At 45.5% G+C, this 11,449-nt stretch overlaps 1 protein-coding gene across 1 annotated transcript; it reads left to right on the forward strand.

The window, feature by feature from the left end:
* Nucleotides 1-1,211: 1,211 nt before the first annotated feature.
* Nucleotides 1,212-11,150, forward strand: LOC146355341 (uncharacterized). The gene is made up of 3 exons (XM_084830553.1): nucleotides 1,212-1,470; nucleotides 4,829-5,134; nucleotides 10,781-11,150. Exons 1-3 carry the CDS (start codon nucleotides 1,332-1,334, stop codon nucleotides 10,966-10,968), a joined length of 633 nt encoding a protein of 210 aa, XP_084686679.1. The 5' UTR covers nucleotides 1,212-1,331; the 3' UTR covers nucleotides 10,969-11,150.
* Nucleotides 11,151-11,449: the final 299 nt, after the last annotated feature.

An 11,449-nucleotide genomic window follows, 5' to 3' on the forward strand; every position in this document is an offset into this window, starting at 1 on the left:
TAGCAGCCACTGGGAAAACTGAGAGTGCTTTGCACTCATGGGCCCTACTTGCGGGGCCTGGATTTGAAATGTTTGAAGATAACTGCATCCAGTCGCCTTACCCCTATCGAGAAAGATGACATGGGGCTTAGGAAGGAGCATGGGGGGGGCTGCGAGGGTCGCCACCTGCATGGCTTCAAAATAAGGAACACATCATGAGCCTGTGAAAAAACTGTTTGTTTTTTTAACTGTTTAAATTGTTTTAAATGTTGTATATTCTAAACTTTTATGCTGTATTGTATCTGTGAATTGTTGTGAACTGCCCAGAGAACTTCGGCTATTGGGCTGTCTAGAATCATAGAACAGTAGGATTGGAAGGAGCCTACAAGACCATCGAGTCCAACCTGCTGCTCAGTGCAGGAATCCAAGTCAGAGCATCCCCGACAGATGGCTGTCCAGCCTCAGCCCAGTCTAGAAATGAAATAAATAATAATAATACACCAGAAATTACGTGTGTCAGAAAAGCAGTACTTTATTAGAATGTACTGTCCTTGTAATGTATTCACAATGCTCTTTGCAGTTACAGTGCATCTCACAAATAAATAAGGTTGATAAATAAGGAACCATTCCTTGAAATGAGAAAAAGGTAGCAAGCCGAGGGCCTACTGCCATCTTGCTTCTTTTGCTGTGAGGCAGGCCAAAGCTCTGAGGGGAAGCCCTCACTGTTACAACCATATGACAGAGCAGGAATGGGTCTGAGCTGGCTGAGGAAAGGCCTACAAGCATTGTGTAGGCCAGGTGCAGCCATTACCTATGAGGCAAATTGATCAGGCCTGCCTAGTAGCCGTGTTGTCTAATCCTATTAAAGAACTAGCTTGTTACTCACTTGGGAGGAAAAGCCACTCTCAGCTTTGCACTATTTCACTGGCTCTAGGGGTTGGCCTGTCTTCACCATTAACGCCATTCTAGGCTGAACCCTGCTGATATTGAACCCTATTTCTTGCCACAGCAAATTTTCTCTGAAGGAGCCTGGGAAAACCCTTCCCATTCTCTGCCCCCTTTGCCAGGTCCAACATCCCTTGTTCATGGATTGTTATCACAACTGACACAGGCTAAAGGGGAAAGTCACTGGTGCCCTATTATGAAACACTACCCTTTAAGGCAGCCTAAAAATCATTCAAAATTAAAAATAAATAAATGATACACATCCTGCACACACTGAGTATCCTGTTGGTGCTGAGGGCAATGGCAGTTACCCCTGCAAGGGTTCCATTGTGACATCAAGGTGGAACCCTTGCCTTCATCATGTTAAAAAAAAAAAGCATTGGTGAACTGCCGGGGTGGTTGGTGGGATGTGGGCCTACAGTTCTCCACTGCAAGACGGGAAGAGATTATGGGTGCGCACCTCTGCCTTGATACTAATTTTGGGGGGTCTTTTGGGACGATGGATCACAGATGTCGCGGCTGGGCCTATGAGTGGAGAGGCAGCAGGTAAGAGGGCCAGCCTGGCAGGGCCTGACATGTGGCATAGACTGTAGGCCTCTGTTTAAAACTTGTTAGTATTTACAGGTATTCACTAGGGCTGCCTCACCTCTCTTTGAGCATCTCTACACTAGCCTAAAACCCTGCATTTAAAATGGGGCTTTCTGCTTCTGTTTTAAATGCAGGATCAGAAAGGACTCCCTTTACATGTGCTTCCTTTCCCCTCTCCCCTTTCCCCCTCCTTCTCCCCATATCTGAGTCTTCCATTATCTTTCATTGATCTCGCTCCTCTTCTTGCCGCTTTAACTCAAGCGGAATACAATGGGGTGTTATCTCCAATCTATTGGGCTTGGAGATAGGGCTAATGTTGGCTAATGGTAGGGCTAATGTTGTCCCTATCTTCAAAAAGGGTAAAAAGGAGGAACCTGGGAACTACAGACCAATCAGTCTGACATCAATCCCTGGGAAAATGCTGGAGCAGATGATAAAGCAATCCATCTGGAAGCACCTTGAAAACAATGCAGTGATTACTCGAAGCCAACATGGATCTGTCAAGAACAAATCCTGCCAGACGAATCTGATCTCATTTTTTGATCGAATAACCTCCCTTGTGGACTGTGGGAATGCTGTGGACATCATATACCTCGACTTCAGCAAAGCTTTCGACAAAGTGCCCCATGATATCCTGATGAGCAAACTAGCTCAAAGTGGGCTAGATGAAACAACGACCCAGTGGATCCACAGTTGGCTACAGAATCGGACTCAAAGAGTGCTTATCAATGGGACCTTCTCAAACTGGGGAGAGGTAACGAGCGGGATACCGCAGGGCTCAGTCCTGGGCCCAGTGCTCTTCAACATTTTTATTAATGACTTGGGGGAAGAGGTGCAGGGAATGCTGATCGAACTTGCAGATAGCACAAAATTGGGCGGGATAGCTAATACTTTGGAAGACAGAAACAAAATTCAAAGTGATCTTGACAGACTGGCGCGCTGGGCAGAAAACAATAGAATGACATTTAATAGGGATAAATGCCAAGTTCTGCACCTAGGAAAAAGAAACCAAATGCACAGTTACAAGATGGGGGATACGTGGCTCAACAACACTACAAGCGAGAAGGATCTTGGAATGGTTGTCGATCACAAGCTGAATATGAGCCAACAATGTGATGTGGCTGCAAAAAAGGCAAATGCTATTTTGGGCTGCATTCATAGAAGCATAGTTTCCAAATCCCGGGAAGTACTAGTTCCCCTCTACGCAGCACTGGTTAGGCCTCATCTGGAGTACTGTGTCCAGTTCTGGGCACCATACCTTAAGAAGGATGCAGACAAACTGGAGAGGGTCCAGAGGGGGGCAACAAAAATGATCAGGGGACTGGAAACAAAGCCCTATGAAAAGAGACTGAAAGAACTGGGCATGTTTAGCCTTGAGAAGAGTCGACTGAGGGGAGATATGATAGCACTCTTCACGTACTTGAAAGGTTGTCACAGAGAGGAAGGCCAGGATCTCTTCTCGATCATCCCAGAGTGCAGGACACGGAATAATGGGCTCAAGTTACAGGAAGCCAGATTCCAGCTGAACATCAGGAAAAACTTCCTGACTGTTAGAGCAATATGACAATGGAACCAGTTACCTAGGGAGGTGGTGGGCTCTCCCACACTGGAGGTGTTCAAGATGAGGCTGGACAGCCATCTCTCAGGGATGCTCTGACCTGGATTCCTGCATTAAGCAGGGGGTTGGACTCGATGGCCTTGTAGGCCCCTTCCAACCCTACTATTCTATTATAAAATGGAATAAAGGTCATTTAGTGCAGGAGACACCCTGGAGGCTCACGGCGTCATCTAAAGGGCCAGCAAACTTCCATGAGTGAGCAATCTCAATAGCAGGATAAAAGCTCCGTGTGAAGGAGCCCTTTTATTAAGCACACATGCTCCTCACACTTGCTAGAGCAAATAGAACTCTTATATTAATTCACTTGCTAGATCAGATCAAGGTTACCATGCTGGGCATCCTGTTTCCCACAGTGGCTAGCCAGGCAGGAAGCAACTGGAATTCAAAGGTGCACGGCCTCCAGAGATGAAGGTTCCATTTAGCAATCATGACTAACAGGTGTTGATAGAGCTACCTTTCATAAGTCTAATCCTTGTCTTTTTAAAAAGCCCTAACTGCTGGCAGCTATGAATCTTGTGGCTTTGGATTTAAATTGCCTGTACAAGGGTCAAAAAGAAGAGGAAGGGTGGTTGAGAGGCTTGTGGCTGAGGGGTGAACAGGACAGCAACTTTGGCAGCCCTACTGTTATGAAGGCAATAATGTAGACATTGCTGTACAGCTTTCCCCAACCTGGTGCCCTCCAGATGTTTTGGACTACAACTCCTATCAGCCCCAGCCAGCAGAGCCAAAGGTCAGGAATGCTGGGAGCTGTAGACCAAAAGGTCTGGAGGGCACCAGGTTGGGGAAGGCTGTTGGAGTATAACACATTTCCCATTTTATGGAGGAGGAATTGTCTTGATACCCAAATCCATTTGTGAGTGCCATGGCAGTAGCTCGATCATGAACCAAGGTTTATACCAGGCAGGATAGCAACTCAGTTCTGTTGTGCTCCCATTTTGCACTGTCATGACTGGATAATGGGACAGAACAAAATTTTCACTTCTGGGACATTGGCTAGGGGAGAGGCACACAGCCATACCATCTGAAGTCACAGCCTTCTATGAATGCATAGTTATATCCAAAAGACATAAAGCTTGACTGAGGATAATGGAGGATGGACACACTCCCTCAGTTCAAGTCTAGAAATAATTTGGTGGCTCTGGGGTCATTTCCAAGCCAGGGAACCCGTTGTTAGGACCAGGCCAATGATGTCAGATGATGACTTCACCATCACATTTTGTTGGCAGGCCCAGGCATTTGGGGTGGGCTAGGATATTTTTAGACAATGTTTTAATGTGTGATTTTACTGTTTTAAATTGTATTGCTGTACATCGCGGCGATTACGAAATTTAATAAAATAAAATAAAAATCTCAACAACAACACCCATGTGCCAATTTCATACTACGAGGCCGTGGAGAAAGATGTTCTTGGTAGTAGCTCTAGCTATGGGACACCCCCTCCCTTTTAGTGCATCGCCAAAAGGATGAGCCTGAGCACCTTTCAGAATTATTGCAAGTCTTCTCTGTTTACTCTTTAGCTTTTGTTTGTCAGAGTTAAGCCAGGAGAGAATCTCAGTGAATGTTATTCTGCTTCAATGGGATACATCAATGCCTATTTATATTCTTTTTTAAGTGTTAGCTGTCCCAAGCCTGTGGACTGGAACAGAGCATACATTTCAGCCTGTAACTATTTACACCCACCTAATTTCTTTCCACCAGCGCCTGGCATGTGCCCCACCATCCACCGCTATATCCCCCGTGACTCGAAAGCCTTCATCCCCATGCGCCGCTCCAGGGGTTACTCCATCCTGTGCAGAGTGAACACCTCGTCCTCTCGCTGTGAATGGATCATGCTTGCCAACAGGGGGCGCTCTTACTATTTCAACATGGACCTGAAGGATCACCTTGTCCTACACAACATGGGCCTCGTTGTCATGCGCATGACAAAGGACCTGGAAGGGGAGTACCAGCTCCTCTCAGGAGTAAACAGAACCTGCGAGGGCCGTATTTTGGTGACGGCTGTGGGTAAGAGTCCCTGGGGAAGGAGGAGGGCAACTCGATTGATTATTGGGGAAAGTAGGCTACCTTACAGCAGGAGTGTTGAACCTCAGGCCCATGGGTTGAGTTTGGCCCAGCTGGCATCCAAATCCAATCCTCCGGAGTTCCCCAGATGTTCCTACTCCCTTTCCCCCAGTCGTTTCGTGGTTTCTCAGCGTTTGCATGTTTCCCATTCTAAAAGGTTGAAATGCCTCTCCTGTGGCTTAACTGCTGGCAGTAAGCGCTTTAAGCTAAAAGATGCTGGTATTTTGGGTGGTTTGGTCCTGCCCCTTTTGACTTCAGACCCACCCAGCGGTGGAATGTGGCCTCCAAGAACTCCTGTGAAAGTGAATTTGACCCTGTCAGGAGCGACGGCCTGTTTCCCACCATGAGACCAGGCCTGGGCGTCTTGTCCCAGGCGTCCACCTGAAATAGTGTGTTATCTGCCAGCTCCTTGGCACTGTTGTTCAAGGCCATGCTCAGTCCCTGTTAATTGGGAAACAGATAACTGCTGGGTCTGGAGGGAAGATCCTACCTCTTCTGGATGAAGGTGGTCCCTTTGGGGGCTGAGCTGGTGACTGGTTAAGGGAAATCTGCCCAGGGTTGCTGGGGCTGGGGCTTCAAAGGAGGTCGAGGGAGAAGTGTAGTGTCTCCCTTCATCATGGTGGGTTTGGACCTAGTGTTGGCTGGATGCTGTCCTGGGAGGCCTGTACCCAGGTATATGAAAGGATAGGCTAGCCAGTTTGGTTCTCATGGTGGGAACCAGGCCACTGTTCTTGACAGGCCCTCAGGCTGAAAGAGGTTTGACAACCTGCCTTACAGATTAGGGCCGGCGTGGGAGTAAGGTAGATCAGATTGTACTGGTAGTTCTCTGGATGATTTGCAGTAGATCAGCAAGGGTTTCGGATTCCCAACTGTTTAACAACAGTGACAACAAAATGACTTTTTCCACCTAAATTAGGCTGCTGAAATGAAGAAAGCTTGGGGTAACTAGGAAAGGGCTGTGACTTCAGTTCAGTTCTGGTACTGAAAACCACTCCCTGGCTCAGAATGTGGTCAGGGGCACCCATTCTTTAATTTTAAGTGTATGTCTTTTGCACCTGGCTCTGGTTAGTGGATCTTGGGGCTCTAGGAAAAGACAAACTAGACCCGACAAGCAGGGGCGTCATTAGCTGCAGGCCTACCTGGGCACGGGCCCCAGATCTTGTGAAATGTCCTAATTGCCTTTTCTTTTTTTTTTACATTTTCCCATTGACTTGCATTGGAAAACAAAAACAACCATACCTTTTTTTACTTTGTATGATAAATGCATGAAATTTGGAGGCTTGGTAGCCCCCACGGAGCTGACTGAGCATGCCAAATTTCAGACAGTTAGGCCTAGTGGCTTTTGTGCTAGCCACAGGTAAAATATGCTTTTTTTCAAGAAAATGTGTCAAAGCAAAGAGCTATAATTTCTTTGTTCTTCCACATAAAGTGTATGGAATTTGGAAGTTGGCAGCCCCCATGAAGCTGATGGAACCTGCTAGATTTCAGGCAGTTAGGTCCAGTGACTTTTGTGCTAGTCACTGGTAAAGTTTGCTATTTTCAAGAAAATGTGTCAAAACAAAGACCTATAGTTTTTGTGCTTCCACATAAATTCATGGAATTTGGGGACCTAGCAGGCCCTATGGAGCTGACTGAACCTACCAAATTTTAGACAGTTAGGTCTAGTGGCTTTTGCGCTAGCCATGCAAAAGGTTTCCTTTTCTCAAAGTCTAAAACAAAAAGTAAAAACTGTCAGGTCACCCAGGGGATTAGAGATCCTAATCAGAAGGTGTTTAAGGTGACCATTAGGAGGTCACCATCCCTAATCTCTGGTGTAGGGGTTTTTGAGGTGCAAAAAACCTCTCTCTGCCTACTTTTCTGTTCTGCCCTTACATGCCCACTGTTGGGAGCTTGCCTGCAATTAAATTTTGAAGAGGGAGAAGGAAGGGAAGAAAAAGCTCCATGTGAAATACTGGTGTCTCTGGAAATACACAGCACGTGATTTTACTGCCCCAAACTGGAACCTTTGGCTTCTGCAGAAGTTGAGTAGCTTCAGTACAGCAAAGGATCCAATCAGACTCCACAAACATCTTTCTCCCCCTCCACTTTAATTTCTCCTACATAGCTGTAGGACCCAAATAATCCCAAAGGGAGGGTTAGGACTATGTGGCATCATGATCAAGAAACTGCTGGGGCTTTTAAATAGGTTCTACAGTTTTAAAAAAGCTAGAAAAAACCCTCTGCCACCTCACCTCATAAAGTTCATTTAAGTATGTGCAAGTCTTGCAAACCCTGCACAGCCTCCAAAATTCCTCTGAAGTACCACCTCTCTGAAAGGAGCCACTTGGCGTAGGGAATTTCTCTACCCCACACTCCCATGCACATCTCCAATCACCATTCTTTTCTTTTTCCCTCCCCTTCCCTCCCCTGTTCTTTCTTTCTTTCTCTTCTTTATTCCATCTAGAGCATATCTTAATAGAGTTCATAGACTCATAGGGTTAGAAGGGGCCTGCAAGACCATCGAGTCCAACCCCCTGCTCAGTGCAGGAAGCCTGATTCCCAGGTGGTCTCCCATCCAAGTACTAACCTGGGCTGACCCTGCTTAGCTTCCGAGATCAGACGAGATCAGGCTCATCCATGGTATATCTTGGGGAATTCTTAAAGAGAATTCTCTTCAGTGGGCAAGAGAAGTTCTGAACTGTATTTGACTTTAAAAGATAAGATGGTTGGTTTTTCTCCTTCTCCTAACTCAAGTCTTTGAGAAGAGTGGGTTCACATGGTCACAGAGAAACAAATCTGGGGCTGTTTTGTTTGTCAGTTGCCATTACCCAGCAATAGGAAGGGCTGTGGCTCAGTGGCAGAGCACATGCTTGGCATGCGGAAGGCCCCAGGTTCAATCCCCAGCAACTCCAGGTAGGGCTACGAAAGAATCCTGCCTGAAACTTTGGAGAGCCGCTGCTGCCAGGCAGTCAACAATTCTGGGCTAGATGGGCCCAGGGTTTGACACAGTATAAGGCAGCTTCCTATGTTCCTATGAACAGAAAGCTTTAATTAAAAAAAAATAGGAGTTTGGGATTTGTTTTTTAAGTGGAGGGGAGATAAATAGTGTTAATTTATGCAATGAAGTCGGGATGTTGCACTGTTAAAACAGTCATTAGACAGCGCTGGAAGGGGAGTCCCAGCTCCTCTCAGGAGTAAACAGAACCTGCAAGGGCCATATTTTGGTAACTGCTGTGGGTAAGAGTCCATGGGGAAGGAGGAGGGCAATTTGATTGATTATTGGGGAAAGTAGGCAGGAGTGTTGAACCTCAGGGCCATGGGTCAAGTTCGGGACTTCATTTATGCAATCCTATGTATGCCTACTGAAAAGCCCCATTATGTTTAATGAGGCTTAGCCTCAGGAAAGTGTGCATAGAATTCCAGCACAGGTTACTTTTACAGGGAGGTTTGCACCTTGATGTTCTCCATGTTCACTCAGAAATAAGTCCTGAGTTGTGACCATGGTGGTGCAGGCTTAATACAGTGCCTACCCAATTCCATCTAATGAATTGACTACCCTTTCAGCTCAGTTCTGTGCATGTTTTGTCATTTGTGGGTTTGGGTTTTTTTCCTGCATGAACTCTAGCTTCAATGGTGAGGGAAAGGCACTTAATACATGCTCAGAGTTTCTCCATAACTGAGCCCTAGTTTTGAAAACAGACTCATTGGCTGAATCCTGGTGAAATCTTGGCACAAATGAAGTTATGGGGAGGAAGATACCATGAGAGCTTGTGCATAACAAGGAGGAGGTAGAGAGGAGTTGCACAAAACATCTGTTTTTATGAAGAGTTGTTGGAGGATGGTAGGATGAGGAGGGATGGTTGCATGGAGGGGAATAGAATTGGTAGGGGGAGAATGTAAGTGCTCAGTGGTGAAATAAAAGCATTCTGCACATGCTCAGAGACAATATTTAGGAACATAAGAAGAGCTGTGTTGCATCAGACCAAGGTCCATCTAGTCCAGCATTCTGTTCACACAGTGGCCAACCAGATGCCCATAGGAAACCTACAAGCAGGACATGAGTGCAATAGCACCTTCCCACCCATGTTCCTCTGCTGCTAACATTGGTGAAATGTAAATAAATTCTAGTAATTCTAAATTAGAATGCATGCATATCCTTCAGAAACTTTGCAGGTTTCTTGCCTGGGGGACACCTCTAATGACCTGTGCATTTTCATACAAATTTACCCAAAAATTATTGGGAAAGGGGTGAAGGGAAAGGAAAGCAAATCACTCCCTCCCCCAAATTGGAGAATTCCCCTTCCACATGAACTGTTGCACCTATCCTTCTGAAACTTTGCTGGTTTCTTACTTAGGGACAACTGTAGGCTGTCTGTAATTGTCAGGACAATGGTGCACAAGGAGCATAGGGAGATAAGTATGTCCTCTTTTGGAGACCTCAAAATGTCAAGGCTAAGCTTGCACGAAACCCCCTGTGGCTCTCATTCGGAAATTTGGCAGACATGATCTCCTCTGATGGGGCAATGAATCCTGATATGTTTACCCAATTCTTCCAAGGCATAAAGATGTTATTGGCAGTTCCCTTTAAAAGAAAATCAAAATATAAACCCTGCACCTATTTTTCTGACATTGGGCAGGTGTAATCCCCCTCTAGGTGGCTACTATGCCTGAAATTATTATCCAGGTCTGACAAAGAGAAAAAAGTTAGTTTTTTTTTCTAATTTCCCATGGTAGTCAACAGGAAGCATAAAGACACATTTTTCCAAATATTGACTCAGGTTTGGTGCTGAGCTGAAGTGGTCAGTCTACAGATTGACCAGAGCAGAAGCAGGATTTTTTCCAAAATGCTGAATCAGGGTCTGAGTTGAAGTGGGGTGGGAAGTCAATGCACACTTATGTATGTATGTAATCTATACACACACACAAGCACACTGCATGCACACACACCCCCACACACACAAACACACATATGTTAGATGTGCGCTTAGACTTGTATGCAAATTTGTGTTACGGGCCTGTGCCCCAGATCTTTTAAGAACCTAGCATCGCCCCTTCCAACAAGCCTGAAGTCTGCCCACCCCTGGATTAAAGTGGCAAGTAAAGAGAGGCAGTGCAGTGTAGTGGAGACAGCATTTGACTAGGGGCTCTTTCACACGGAGCTTTTATCCTATTGAGATTGCTCACTCATGGAAGTTTGCGAGTCTTTTTCATGATGTCATCAACCTCCAGGGCACCCTCCAGGTTATTCCATCTCAAAAAATCTGGAAATAATGAAGTCAGGATGTTGCACTATTAAAACAGCCATTAGATAGGGCTGTTTGACTGAGTTCTGTGGAACCTTGAAAATTAAAAGCTTCCCCGCTCAGCAATTGTGTGGTCGCTGTCTGGGAGCCCGTTGTAAATGTGGAAAGACTCCAGAATGGGAGGATTGTGGGAGGTTTCATTACTGTCAAGGCAGCCTAGGCCTTGGAAGACCTGGGTTTAAATTCCCCACTCAGCTTCAGCTCTAAACTGATGGAGTACTTCATACTGTCTCACTATTCACACACAGGTGGTTTGTTACAACGTGATATGTGAGTTATAACTATTCTGCTGCTTTTCCAATATCAGGTCCATTATTTCTTTATCGGATTTTCCTGCTGATACCTGGCATCATGTTCCTATGTGGACTGGGCCTGCTGTGGGACTGGCTGATAAAAGCACGCAATCGGCTGGCTACCTCCGAGGAGGAGCAGAGCACTAATGAAAGGATTCAGCATGTCATTCCTCCATTGGATCTGAGTAGTAGGAATGCATAATGGAAATTCAATCATTTCTCCCATTCACCAAAGAAACAACTCAAATGTGTCCCTCCATTTCTTCTGTATGCATGGCTTGTAAATATCATTTACTTTTGCAAATGTCCTGCTAGAATCCTCATTTTGCTTTCATTTGTTGCTGAAGTTTTCAGTGGGTATATTGAATAAAGATTTGTAAATTGAATAGGTTTCTTGTTTTTGCTGGATGATACATTGACGTTTAGGACTGTTCTACAAGAGGCATTTATTGTGCGCTCATGATTCCTTATAGTTATTGGCATGTTCTTTAGATGATGTCATGATCTTCCAGTTTCACTACTGTTTTTTAAGAGTGCTTTCCCGTGTTTTTTATAGCGGACAAATGGAGTATCATTTCTGAAAGTGAAAGAAACTGTATTTTCCTACTTGTGTATTTGCACTATTCGGCTATACCAGTGCCACCTAGAGGTTATGTAGCAGAAAAGCAGGAAAGAGAAAGTTC

This window comes from Heloderma suspectum, chromosome 2, assembly GCF_057233095.1.
Source record: "Heloderma suspectum isolate Gila_16-S chromosome 2, 16-S_ref, whole genome shotgun sequence".
Classification (NCBI taxonomy): domain Eukaryota; kingdom Metazoa; phylum Chordata; class Lepidosauria; order Squamata; family Helodermatidae; genus Heloderma; species Heloderma suspectum.